The sequence below is a fragment of the Oxyura jamaicensis genome, chromosome 2 (assembly GCF_011077185.1).
Source record: "Oxyura jamaicensis isolate SHBP4307 breed ruddy duck chromosome 2, BPBGC_Ojam_1.0, whole genome shotgun sequence".
NCBI lineage: Eukaryota > Metazoa > Chordata > Aves > Anseriformes > Anatidae > Oxyura > Oxyura jamaicensis.
In genome coordinates, this window is record NC_048894.1 from 104,496,946 (window position 1) to 104,511,500 (window position 14,555).

At 43.5% G+C, this 14,555-nt stretch overlaps 1 protein-coding gene across 1 annotated transcript in view; it reads right to left on the reverse strand.

Moving 5' to 3' along the window:
* Window positions 1–2,328: 2,328 nt before the first annotated feature.
* The window catches only part of GATA6 (GATA binding protein 6), a 19,480-nt gene continuing 7,253 nt past the window's right edge, over window positions 2,329–14,555 (reverse strand). Inside the window, exons 4-7 of the mRNA XM_035318607.1 lie at window positions 13,196–13,321; window positions 11,628–11,715; window positions 11,422–11,528; window positions 2,329–3,643 (exon numbers count right to left, since the gene is read on the reverse strand). Of these exons, the coding sequence (XP_035174498.1) occupies window positions 3,476–3,643; window positions 11,422–11,528; window positions 11,628–11,715; window positions 13,196–13,321 (489 nt within the window). The 3' untranslated portion in view covers window positions 2,329–3,475. The remainder of the gene's footprint in view (window positions 3,644–11,421; window positions 11,529–11,627; window positions 11,716–13,195; window positions 13,322–14,555) is intronic.

A 14,555-nucleotide genomic window follows, 5' to 3' on the forward strand; every position in this document is an offset into this window, starting at 1 on the left:
AAAAAAAAAAAAAAAAAAGAAAAAAAGAAAAGGATGGGAAAATAAAGAGAGAGAAATCTTTATTTTGCCAAACAGCCCCAGCAATAAGTACACTTTGCAGTTTTGTTGAGGGAGGTACTCTTGTACAAGAGTTCTTGTAGACTTCTAGACTTTTTCTATGTAAAGTTGTAACATAGAACCTCCTCGGCATCTGTAGAGTAAGGCAATATGGTACTGCATCCCCCTTCCCTCCTGCAGAGGGATAAAAACCTGTTTTAGCCCTGCTTCTGGTCCAGGGAAGCAAAGTATTTCATTCTTGATGCTTTTGCTGATAAGAAATAATGGGAAACACCTTCCCTATGAAAAGCTGTTTTTCTCTCCTTTTTTTTTTTTTTTTTCTTTCCTGCTTATATCACCTAAAAGAGCATTTTCAGCCTCAGATCCTTTTTACATAGGACACCCTTCTTCGCCCCGCGGGACTCATTATCTGCAGGAACCACCCTAAGTCAGCCCCTGGGGAAAGGTGGTGCTGAGAAGGGAGAAGGGCTCCCAGGAGCCCTCTTCAAACATGCCACGGGGTTTCGAAGCAATGTGACCATCCACAGGCTGCTGGATGTGTGTGTATCCTAAAACTCCCTGGTTTAGTTTTAGTATCCTAAAGCTCTCTGGTTTAGAACAATTCCAAACAACGTAGCTCCAACATACACAGACCTCCCCTGCCCAGCAGTGAGTTTCGCACTGTGCTATTGAGAAGTGGCATACCAGCTAAGCATGAAAGCTGTTCAACACCAGTTAGCAACAGCTTTTTTATCCATTTAGGCATCAGCAATGGAAAACCACAGAAGAGGATATTTCAGCCAACAAATGCTTCAAAAGGAAAGAGATTCACCCTCTTATCCACACCCTTTGCTTTGTAAACCTAGTGTTTCCCTGCATGGCCCGCTTTGCATTTGGTTATGGCTTTCCATCTGTAAATTAGGAGTTCCAAGCCCACGTGGCCCTCAGGCTAGCAGGACTGGGGTGCACGACCACATCAAGTCCCAGGGAGCAAGGGAGCGAGGTGGCCCAGCACCAAGGCTGGTGTGACAGCCCCACTGGGGCTGCTGGAGAGGTCCAGAGGAGCCCAAACCCTATGAGAGGCTTGGTCTGACCCTTTTTGCTAGAAACTGTTCTTCACTGAGGGCTGTGTCCATCCCTTGGTCCTCACATCAGCTCCAGGGTTAAGGAGGCAGCCTCAGCCCTCTGGTTTTTACAGGCCAGAGTCTCAGCGGGTGCACTCCAGCATAGCTTCTCCGCAAGCAGAGGAGCTATTGCACTTCACCCCAAAGGAAAATCTGGCTTGGGGAGGTGAAGACTCACGTCACAGCCACTCCACAGGGAGATGGTAGTGCTGGGCATGGTGGTTGGGCATCCTGGTATGGCAGTGCTGCCAACATAGCTGGAAAACACACAGAGCATCAAGTCCTGTTCCCATCTGCGAAGCAGTGCAGAGGACTGGTCCTCAAAGCCAGGCAGAGGTTTTCTGCTCCCCTCAGTAGCTCTTAGTGGTCGTCTTCCTTTTTTCTGCACCTTCGGTTTTTGCTGCCCTTCAGGCTTCACCTCCAGAGGGTGACAGAGGACACGCCAGGGCTCTGCCACACCATTTGCAGATTTTTGCATACACAGGAGACCTCCCTTCGACCTGTTAGCTATGGTGTGAAGGCCAAGCAAAACCGTGGTAGTGCTCACAAGGTTCAGGACCAGTTCCCTAGGCTTTCATCAGGAAAAACATCTCATGCTCTTGTGTTGGTAGGTGCATGACCCTAATTTTACATACCACTGGAAGGCATAGAGAGGGGAGCTATAGAGGAATGCCACACACCACACTGACTTCGCGAGACAGAGCAGACACTTCAACGTGAGAACATCACTGCAGCCATCAGGCACGCTGCCTGTGTCAGACACATCTCCGTAGCTTTTAATACGACTTAACAACTGCGGCTGAAACAAAGGAGAAGGTACAGCATACAGAAAAAAAAAAAAAAAAAAAAAAAAAGAAAGTAAATAAAAGAAAAAAGAAAAAAAAAAAACAACAAATGATACCCTTTTATTTGTAAAGCTCTGATGAAATGACTTTCCAAATGACATCCCACTTGAAAAACAATGGAAACCAACCTAACTATGCATCAGTCACACTATACAGATTGCATCCTAAATTCTGAAGATGCCTAAATATCTCATGGAGTATTTACATATGTATCAGTTAGGTAGTAAAGTTTCATTGCAATTTGTTTCTTTCCAGCACATACTTATTCAATGGCAAAAAAAAAAAAAAAAAAAAAAAAAAAAAAAAACAGGGGATGCATTTGCTTTTTTTGTACAAAACCTATGAGCAAATGGCTAGGGCAATTTTCCTGAGAAGGCTTGTTCTGTGAAATTCTTGCTTTAAAAACTGGAAATACAGAAAGTGGATTTTTTTGTTGTTGTTGTTGCACTAAAAAGCCTAAGGATGCCTAGTTAAGTTTTTCTTTTAAATTATTTACGTACCATTAAGTTAAAATGTTTACATTCATTCATTCGTATAAAAACCGTTGTTAAATCTTATGCAAATGATTTAACACTGATTGCTGCAACGCAAATTGCACTTCTTTAAAAAATTATTGTATATATGGAAGAAAAATATCTGATTGCTACCCTGTTTACAAATTTTGACTGACTCTATACAGTTCAGCCGCAAAATATGAACTTTCATAAACCTCAGTCACAGTGTACTTCAAAAGTTATAATGCAGTCTTGCAACGTGAGTAAATATCTTAAAACAACAACAAAATCTCCTTAACCAGCTCGACCCCGTGAGGCTTGTACCAAAGGCTGTGATTTCCTCCCCGGGTGTAGCTGGGCTCTGGCACAGAGGAGCAGAGCAAGGCGGGCGCTGGCAGTGGAGGGTGCAGGACAGGTGAGGACGTCAAATGTCCAGTTCGGGGCGCCTGCGCTGACTCAAGCAGTACGTACACGCTTCCAGCACTCTTCAGAAAGTATCTGGCTATGTCTAATAACTCAAGCCTCCGCTACTCCCTCCCCAGCGCTGACGGCATCTGTCAGTTCTTGGGGGAGAAGGTGATGAGAGAGTGAGAACAAATATACAATCAGAAAGGCAGCACTGCTGTATGAGTTGAGGATGTAATTCTGGAATCTATCGATAGTTCTAAGTTTCTTTTTTTTTTCCATTTTCTTTTTTTATTTTTTTTTATTAGGTGTGTAAGGCTGCATTAGCTATCCCCCGGTGGGCATTTGCTTTCCCTATAGTTTTCTTGCATAGATGAGGAACAGGATGCTTCGGCAGAGCCTCTTTGGGAGGGCTGGAAGCCGCCTCTGCCACCAAGGCACGGAAACAATTTCAGAGGAGCGTCCCTTGCCAGCACTCTCGCTGCTGCCACCACCGCTCCAGAGAAGAAATCCCACGCGGACGTCCAGGGGCTGCCACACAGCTCCAGGATCCAGCTTGGCTGGCACCAGGTCACGCCAGAGCCAGGGCACACCAGGGATCCTGTCTCACAGATGCTGTCACCTCAGCTGTGGAGGTCAGGCTGACTCCTGTGTACAGCCCGTCTTGACCTGAATACTTAAGGTTGCTGCTTTCGGGGCTGGTGCTCTCTCCTGGGCCAGACATCACTGATGAGCTCGCCTGCAGAGGGAGGAAAAACAGGGAGAGGTTTTGCTGAGCGGGTGAGCTTAGCATGCATTGCTTTCCTGGGCGTTTGTCAAAAGCCAGGTTTTGTGCCCCACTCTCAGGATCACACAAGCATCACAGGATGACCAAGGTGGGAAGGGACCTCCAGAGATCACCTGCTCCAACCCCTGCTCCAGCAGGGCCACCCAGAGCAGCATGCCCAGAACCACATCCAGGTGACTTTCAAAGATCTCCAAGGAGGAGACACCACAGCCTCTCTGGGCAACCTCCCCCTGCCTGCCTCCAAACCCGTGGTGGGGTAGCACCTATATTTTTGCTCTCCTGGTGGGAGAAGCCCCTTTTATCTCAAGTGGAGGAGAACTACACCTCTGAAGAGGGAGCATGTTTGCTCCATCCCTCATGCCACCACCTACACTCCCGAGACCCAGCACAGGGAAGCCCTGGTAGGCACGAAGCTGAAACTCTGACCAGCACTGTAATCAGTCCATTTATTTTAACAGAGAAACGGGGAGTTGCAAAGACAAAGAAACAATCATTTTTTCCATGAGGCTGAGCAGATCCACTAAAGAGGAAAAATTTGCAGTGCCAGACAGAGAAGGGGCAACATTTTCACCTGATAAAGGAAATGTTTAAGAGCTGACTTCATGCAAAATTAACTCTTGGATATGTCAACTTTAAAACCTTAATTTACTTGTTAATGGATAGTCTTCAGACAAGATTCCTTAAAAAGAAGAAAAAAAAAAAAAAAAAAAAAAAAAAAAAGACTATCCTAAACTGTGACTGCAGAAGCTTCCTGCCTGTTGTTTAAGTGAAAAGTATACATATTTAATCATTTTACTAGAGTAGAGCTCTTGGCTGTCCTGGAGTCATGCCAAGCTAGCAGTTCGTACATAGGAGAAGCAGGGCTTCGCTTATCCAAAGGCAATTTCCAAGCAGCACTTTGAGGAGTTTTTGTTGCCATGCTTAACCCAGCTGAAACCTGACCTTCTGAAGGAGATACTCCTTGCCAGTGGTCACTTCTGTCTGAAACGACCTGGAGACCAATATTTTCTTTATCTTTTACTAAAATGGCTGATGACTGCTTTTCTTGCACCCAGCCACCAATCAGGACCCCATTTTCTCAGCTGCTACCCAAAAATTCAGACAGTGAAAAAAAAAAAAGCTTCCCCAAAATGGCCCTAATCTGAAAAAATATGTTTTATGTTATCCCGCTATCAGATACACAGCTTCTGCTCAGTAACAACTGATCTCTGTAGGCTCTTTTTCTATGACTGCACAAATCATTAAATAAGGTGGAATTCATGCAAAACTTTGGGTCCATTTCTGGGCCTCACATCAACCTAGATTTTCAACAATGCTTTTAAAAATTCTGATATATCAGGTGGACTCCTTTTGGAACAAAAGGCATGATTTTTAACAGATTGATTCTCCCCACACTGGAAGAAGGGTTTCAATTACAGTTGAACAGCGTTTGCTCAACTTGAGCCGAAAACACTGGGAGCTGCCCTGAAAGGTTCCCGGTTGCCCATATTTGCCGCTGTTGTTCCGGTAGGCAAATATCTTATCTCTGCCTGTTTTTTCCAGGCTCGGAAAGTGTAGTTCGCCCTTTTCCTGATTCAACTCCACAAAGGTGAGGCTCAGCACTGTGCCATTTCCATGCCTGGTTATCATCCACCCCTCCCTCTGGCACCCCAGAAGGGAGGACGTGGAGGCATGTCCTGTTTGAAGGCCGCCCATCCCTGCCTAACCGAGGCCGGATCCTGGCTCCATCAAGCTAGCGCGGGCAGGACCTGGGCAGGACGGCTGGGCCTGGAAACCCCACCCCGGTAATGTCATGACGAATCCAGTCAGCTCGGGCAGCTCCCAAAGTGAGACATGGAAAACAAACTCATGGGAAGGAGGTGGATGAATCATTGAGTTAGGTGACCCGAGCCTGCCTGCCTCCGCTGTTACTGCTCTGGCTTTGACGGGGGAAAGGCAGCAGAAGTTACAGTTGGCCATTAGAGGACATGTCAGCTGGAAGAAATAAGCTGAACAATGCTGAAGTCAACGGGCTATTCTAATTCACAACGGCTGGCTCTATCAATAAAAAAGGAATGGATTTATTGTTACTGCTGATATCTGATAACAAGACAGATGATCAACTGGAGCTCAACTTCCTGAGCTAAAAATGAATTAAATACATTGGGAAGAGCTTGCCTCCCAGACAAACAGAGGAGGTTTGAGCCTGTTATCTGCAAAGGTGGTTTAAGGATCCCACCTTTTTTCTACTCAAAGCAGCAGGAGCTGGACACCAGGCAGCCCCCAGGGAAGATGTCTGTATCAGAGGTGGCCTTGCTGTAGAGGACCTGCCCACCACACTTGTGGGGAGACCTCAGCCAGAACCACAGAGGGATTTAGACACTTACATCCTCCCCACTCCTGCAGGCCCAGACCAGAAATGGGTTGTTCGGCCCAGCACTGAGGGAACATCTCCATGTGAAAGCCTCCTGCTTTATTCCACCCACTCCTTCCTGCATGGAGACCAGGAAGAGGGGAGGCTTGCCTGCCCCAGCCTCCCCTCAGGCCTCCATGCTGAGAGGTAAAAGCTCTGGTCAAGAAGTTGTGCTGACATCTGGAGGGGGTGGACAAGGGCCTTGGTCTGGACCTTTGCTCTGTCAGTTAGACCTTTGCTCCATCTGCTTTGAAGGTTCAAAATGCTCCGTGAATTTTGGACCATATTACGTCTGTAGTAAACTGAGCCTCAGCTGATAAACTGTTCCCTTCCTCTTCTATTAGCCTAGTTTAGCTTTGCTACACTTAAAAAATAATTGTGGTCAGCTGAGACACACTTGCAAAAACATCTTTCACATATAATGTATTTTGGCAAACAGCAGTGAAGGCCTTAATTTTCCAGTCTCAGTCTCCCCTTGGTAACTGCCATCCCCATTAAGAGCACTTTCTCAAATGTTATCACTCCCTGATTTCTGAAGAAAAGGTCTCAGTACTGCAAATCCACAACTTTCTTCTTGATTTAGTGACCCCCTGACTACAGAAAGATGTAATTTCTTGCTGGTCCAATTGATCCTTTTGTTTATATTGCAGATATGTAATTTTACATATCTTCTAATCTCTCCTTTGTATTATAGCAACATAAATCTGTGGTTAATACTTCATTAATTTCCTAAGGGAGGCAACTTCCAGCATGGCTGGGGAAAGCTGATGACCCCACTGCTGTCGAGAGCTGTGTGAGTAATTGGCTTTATTACTTTGACAATAAAATTAAACAAAGCAAAATGTATGTGTCTATATGCATATATAAGGTTTGGATAGAACCAGAAATACTCCTTTTGCTTGGTTTTCCCTGCTGAAACAAAAAAAAAGCTGGATTGCCTCTTTTCATTTGATACAAAAATTAAAGCTTTCTTTTGAATACATATACACACGGCAAAGAAAATGAATGACTGAATTTATGAAACTGACTGGGGAGAGGAAAGCAGCAACCTATTTTGTCCAGGAGTGAGGAATACTGCAGAAGAGGTAGGAGACGTAGATTCATTTCTATTCACGAGCAGAGAGGATTTAAACTGGTGTATCACATCTCCAAGCATAATGCTCTGACTACCAGACTATTTGATATTTGAGGTTGCCATGTTCCTCATGCCTCTTGTTGATCTTATTCCACCTGGTTTAGATAAATATTTAGTCATACCAGGACTGAGGGACTGTGTTCCCATATTCCAGGTGAAAGTCCTAACAACCTTGCTGGTGAGGCTTTCTCGTGGAAACTTTGTCCCAGCAGCTACTAAATTATTCTATCCCAACTGAAATCTTATCATCAGATAGTCTGAAGGAACCTTGGCTATTCAGCTTTCCAATATCCAGGTGGTTAGGAGATTTTTTTAAGAGGTCAAGTCTACGGGTTCATCCACACTCTGGGAGATACTGTACTCAGGCATGTTCCCCCAACGCCTGCCTCGATGTCCTACCAATCTTCTGTCAAGAAGGGAGCAAATAATATCTATAACAATCTCATGATTCCTCTTCTGAACACAAAACAAAACAAACAGACAAGAAGCTATTCCATGAATTCAGCCCAGATTGTCAGTCATTGGGGGGGCAGCTAGAACTGTACTTTTCCTCTAGCTCCTCACCTGCTAATGCTATTTCCCTCAGCTCTCCCACTTCAGTACTACAACACTGAAAAGCCAGTCCTGAACCACTTCTAAAGGTCAGCCTCCAAAGGAAGTAAATGTGTTTTGCTTGCAAGACCACTGTCCCAAGGTATTCTACAGTTTTTCTCTGGTGAGTGGTTATGGTCCTTCTGAGACAGCTCTGAATAGGAGACGAAGGGTGCAGTACAGTCCTCTGAAAGAGCTGCTCCGGTGCTGCTGAGCCTTTACTGACTTCAGCTCTGGCTCAAAGAGCCTTCATGCCCTGCCATGAAAAGCAGATTTTACAGCAGTTTTCATCCTGCCTTTTATCCTAATAAGGGAACAAACCCTTCTGGTAATCACACCAGTTGGAGCTCCTGCATGGAAATGTATGGGTGTGCAAATTATTCCATGAAGCTTTTCTCTGTACAGTTTCAGCAGCATCAAAGGGAGAGCAGGTATAGATGCAGATGCAGGCTGCCTGAAACCTTCAAATCTTCTTTTTATGGGGATGTAAGGCTACTTCATATATCATGTAGCTGGACCTTTTCCATATTAGTAACACAGGACACCCAGTACTTATACTGCTTAGGAAAACAGAAATGGGCCTAAATCCTAGATCCAGATGTGAATTTGGCAAATAGCCCCTTTACAATGGGACAACGAAACATGCACGATCCAAACACTTCTACATTTTGGGATGTTTGAAATCTACTTTGCACCCATAGCAATTCATTAATCATATCTTTTAAATGTTTAAACTTCAGCTGGAACATAAAATCAACATTTAAGGTTCTCGCTAATTTGTCTCAAAATTGGCATCATATAAAATTCCCTTCATGAAATGGATAGTGTCAAAGACATTTTGGTGAGTAATTGCTACCCTTCTCTTTTTCTGCCCTCCCCTCTTTATTTTACTTTGAAAGAGATAAAGAAAGGTAGGGCAAGAAGTGAGTATTACTGACACAAATGAATTCTGCTGAATTTCGTTTCCATTAGATTTCTACATAACTAGGAGCTCTTTTGGCAGCCTCCCACAACGGGCATAATAAATTACTTTTGTACCGGTAGAGGAATTCATTTTCTCTGTTTCATTTAGCAACAACATGGCTGTGAATTTCAGACAACAGTTTCTAAAACGTCATCATATTTTTCTGCCTAATGTCAATTTGGCATTTTTCCCCTCCTTACAGAAGAGCCAGAGAAGCAAAAACAGAGCGAGACAACAACAAGTTGCCATGCCAGTTGTGTAACGCATGGGGAAAGGGCCAGGTACGTCCTCCAAACAGGTGCCCGTGTTTCGATAACGTCACCCTTCTTCTTAAAGTGACCAAAGATTAGAGAGCCTGGATTCATCTATCCAGGGGTTTTTGCCTCCTGACGTGTCCTGGAGAAATTTATACTCCTTGTGTAAAGCCATCGCCTGGGCTAAGATTAAATACAAACCTTCGGGATATCAATATATCAACTCAAATGGGAAAGAAAAAAAAAAAAAAAAAAGAAGGAAAATAGAAGCCCAGTATAGCATCTGTGCTTCAGCATGTGATCAGCTTAAAGGCTGCCGGGCTCTAAAATGCTGAATTCCCTTCTCTCCCAACAGCTTCAAGGAGTCCTACGAGCACTCAGCCGTCCCACGGCATTGCAGCCCACCAACAATGGTTCTGCTCCCCTCAGAGCTGGTGACCGCTTCCCAAACAATGTGGAATGAGCCTCCCCAGCCACCTCCCTGCTTTCAGCCTCCAGTTTCCCCTGTTGATGCTTGAGCATCATCCCTGCTGATACTTGGGCACAACCAGGAGACACAGACTGTCTCTGTCACATCCTCTTACATGCGAGAGGTACTTCGCAAGTGCTTTGTACATGCAGCACAGATCTGATGGAATCACGGTGGAGAAAAGGCTGCGACTGTCCTCTCCTAGACTGATCATCTTTGGAAAAATCAGGGATGTCTTGAAACTGGGGGATGCCTTTATGTAATTAAGAGCAGCATTGGGGTTTCTATGCATCGCTCTTAGTTGCTAGCAGCACCAAACTAGCCTTTTGTCCTGGGAACCTCCGACACTCTCTCTGCTTGGATCCTACCCACACAACTCCCTCTGCCAAAATTATGTCACAAACTGTGCCACTAAAATTCTAACACAAAAATTGCTAATACCACTTCTAGAGAGACAGGCTGCACAAAGGAAGGCAGAAGTCAGCCAGCCAAAAAAGCAACGTTGCAGCAAAAATGGCATCTCTAAGGTCTCTCCTTCCAGAGCAGCACACAACTGTACCTCTGGGGCTTGGGATGGATTTTGCTTATAATTTTGTCCACGGTATAATTACACGATGTTTCTCAGATCAGTAGGAAACAAACGGGAAGGGCAAGGAAAAATTTTCTGATTTTTTACACTTTTTACACTTTGCTAATATTAGGGGGAGAATCTAAAGCAATATATAGAGCTTCTCTGGAGGGAGCCTGAACAACTCACCTTTTGGTTATTGTTTCTTTTTATTTCTGATGTGACCCATTTATTTTATTGGACTGACAAGGTTTTCTCTTGTCTAAGAGGAGCCCTGTTAATGATATTCTTGCCTGGCAGCATCAGAACCAAAAGCCCAGTGCCTCTGAAACTGGGTGGCCCTGCCACCACACAAAATCACATTTGCTAAAAATGTTTTTTTTTTTTTTTCCCTTTCTACAATGAAACTTTGTATGTCAGGAATTAAACTATTGAAAGGAATTTGGATGTGGGAACGCTGAGACATATTGAAAAATAGTCATTATAAACAATGTCTTTTTTTTTTTAATTAATAAAGGAGAAGAGAAGGCCACGTTAGGAAAGTTTTTCAAAGAAATTATGTGGCAGATTGAAAGATTCAGAAGGCCAAAGGATGGAGTATGGATATGGGTATGTATAGCCCAAAGGTAAGGAATTAATCCATATTAAGCTATGCAACTTTAACAGTAGTATTTGATACCAGACGTGCTAACTGAGTGAAGAAAGGCATTGTGAGATGGTTTGAGCATATGATGTAAAATTAGGATCACAAACTCGAGAGCCTGGGACTGTGGGATGCTGAGCACCTGCCCCCGGAGAAGCCCTCTGCCCGCAGAGGGCTGATCCCCACGCACTGCTATCAGCCGGGGTCCCCTGCGTGGTTTCAGCGAGGTCTGGAGCTGGGTGTAAGTACATATCTCAGTTCAGAAAGAAAGACATTATGCTTCCCTCCAGGCAGCAGGATAAACCCTTATCAGACCATTTCAGGAAAAAAAAAAAAAAAAAAACCAAAAGGGGGGGGGGGGAAGAGGGCACGTGCACAATTGTTTCTTGAAAGGATCAATTGGGCACGATTTTTTTTTTTTTTTTGCTCTGAAGGAAAACCTTTGAAAGAGAAGAAACTAAGCACTTCAAAACAAAATGTCTTAACTTAATCATAAAAATTATATAGGTCTTAATTAAGGGGTTTGTAAAGTACTTCAGCTCCTCACTCTGTTTACAGCTATATGTGATATCCTCCGAAAATCTTGTTCCAGTATCAGCTAACAAAACTGGAAAGTTTGTTTAGATTATTGTTCTGCTAGATAAGATAAAAGCTGTGATAACACTACACAGTGATCGGCCTGCTTACAAACACGGATGCTGTGTCAGTACTTACCCCTGAGGCTGACGGTTGTGTGCTTGGGGAAGCGTTTTTGCTACAGTCGTCTGAGTTAGTAGAAGACGTGGATGTTGGAGTCATAGGAACTGCAGTAGAACTGTTACCTGAAAGATTGGGATCTGGCATTAAAAACAAGAATTTTTCAGCGGGGGGAAAAAAAGCCAAACTCTTGCAGCTCAACTACCTTATCTTTTCATATTTACCAGAGCATGCCTTTGACTTATTTATGTTCTTAGGTTTTCGCTTCCTGGTCTGAATTCCTTCTTTTTTCATAGCAAGGGGTCGGGGAACCTGAAAAAAATGAAATTTCCACAGCAATCATTGAGCTGTACATGTGCTCTAATCACCAAAAGTCAAAACTAGACCATACAAGCAAATAATGATGTTGAAAATATACAAGAAATGAAGTCACATACAGCAAGTCATTTTTCCCATCTCACCGTAGCAATTCCAAAAGCCTTTGTATTTTATTTGGGCAAAGCAATGACTTGTTTCAAGGGGAGTTTTTTCAGAATAAAAAAAAAAGGGGGGGGGGGAATTATTTTCTTGATGTAATTTTTCCAACTTCTCAATCAGTCCACAAATTAACAGCACAATTTTAAGGAAAAAAGGCATTGTTTGGCCATAGGTTGTATGAAATTAAATTGGACTGGGTGTACCTGATCCCCAGTTCCTTTTTCCAGACAGTTTCTAGATTATCCTTAGCAGTTCATTCTGGAAAGCAGGAATGCAAAAGGGAAAAAATTCTCCTCTTCCTGTGGATCAGCTATGCAAACTGGGTTGTCCCCAGTAAGTGTTTTAGGACAGAAGCTTCATGCCGTAATCAGCACAGCGTCTGTTCCTATAAGCAGTTCTGCATACGATACAGCTTTTTGTATCCAAATTTCTGTTTGTAGAGAAAACGTGTTCAAAAATCAGCTTTGTGTTCTCTGTTATTACAACCATAATCGTTATACAGAAAACATTGGCTTAAAATGTATTTTAGCTTTGTGATAACACCAGTTTGGAGAAATACAATTCAGCCATGTGCTTCCTATCATTAGGATGTTTAAACCAGTGATATAATTTACTTTTTTTCTCGAGGACTAGACCAAGTACAAATGAGTCCTAATGCCTTCATTCCTCAAACACTTGTGCATGGCTATATCCAAAGCCACCGGGGCACAACAGGTTCCAAGTCTCACACCAAACTTATTCCATTACATTCAAGTTATTTTCCTCCTGCATTATTGCCTGTCAAAGGCTAGAATCGCATTTAAAGTTTTGCAGGAATGGCTGGAATTACATTTAAAATTTTGCTGTCGTGGCTATGTCTGTCCACACCATGAAAAACTGTCGTACTACAAGCCTGGGGTTTTTTTCCGTTGAAGAGCTGATTGAAATCACGGTGGCAAGAGATCTGCCACATAACCAGAGGCAGTTTCTTTGTACAAATCCGTACAAATTTTCAATTACAAACCCTTTCAGGCACTGACAAAACCATAGCTCGCTGAAACAGGACAACCATTTTCCAGCGCCTAGATTTTTTCTGTGGTTTTATCGATTTTATACACCTTTATCATTTTTTAACTTTACGGTCTGAAACCGCAAGATGAGACCATGAAAAGTTTCACCAGAAACTTTGCCCCAACCTTCAGGAAACCCGATGCCACCCACACACAGCACGCGAAGCCACCAGAGGTTTGGGGACAGAGCACCAAGACCCTTGGGGACAGAGCACCCAAGCCCTGGGGACAGGACACATACACCAAGACAGAGGGGACTTTCTTACCCCATGAAGCTTCATGTAGAGGCCACAGGCATTGCAGACGGGCTCACCCTCGGCGTTCCTGCGCCACAGGGTGGTGGTGGTGGTGTGGCAGTTGGCGCAGGACAGGCCGAGCCGCCTTGAGGAGGGCTGCAGGCAAGCAGAGGTAAAAACACAAGCATAAACAGGCAGGCGGGAGTGGATGGTTTGTCTCTTCGCAGTTCACGGGGAAAAGGGCTTTAAAACTTGGGCTTGGGCAAGGGAGAGGGGGCAAGGAGGGCTTTCAGAGGGGGAGAACAAGTCAAAGAGCGTCGTCTCCATGAAGAGACTTCCTTATCATTGCACATTTTATCCTCGCGCTAAAACCAACGTGCCTCGGGAACGTGTTTTACAGAAGAGAGCTTTCCCTCGGCCCTCAGAAAAACTGGTGTGGGACAGCAGGGTTCACACTGCAAACAAGCCGTTTATGACACTCTTCCGTGGAGTTTGGAGCCAAGGTGAAGCAACCTTGTATCAGAAATAACCGTATAACCCAGCACTTTATGGCCACAGGCTGTATATCATAAGTGAAGGCAGTCCTCATAAACATGTGAAATGAAGGTGAATGGGTTATAAAAGTTCCTGTAACAAGTGATCTCTTTTACATTCATCACAAGCAAAGAATTCCAACAGCATCATAAATCTATTATTTTTCAAAGTATCGCATTGTCAAAAAATAAATAATAAAAAAAGAAATGCGACTAGCTCTGTGTCTGGCAGCTGAACAAGTTTACGTGGAAAAGTCAGTTTTAGACAATTGCATTAATCTTATTCTGCCTATAAAGCACCCATAACTGAAATTACTGACTTGAGGGTACTGTGCCCTTCCTCTTGAATCATTTACTGCTGGGCTGTTAGACAGAGCTCGGTCACCTTTGATACCACAGAGCTGCCTGCCACTTGGGAAACGGATGGAAATGTTTTAAGAATGAAGAATATTCCAGAGTAATAATCAAGCTTATTGAATTTTGATGGGAAAGAACTAGAGATTAAATAGGATTTTTGTAACTTTGACTCAGTAATTCATTATTAATTGCACAATGGGAAAACCAGCCAAATGTAATATCGGCTGAAGAATATAAGTACATTTCTTTAAAATAGAGTTCTCACAAAAACATGATTTTTGATCTCATTATTAAATACGTATGTGTACAATGTCCAAATTGTGCTTCAAATTGTGCTCCTTGATTCAGTACAGATTTTACATGGACCGGGTAAAAAAAAAAAAAGTTGGTCTTGACACATACGTTGCGTTTTCTTTCTTTGCAAATGAAATGCCATCAGAAATTTCACTCTGTTAAATCTTTTTTTTTTTTTTTTTTTTTTTTTTTTTTTTTTTTTTTTT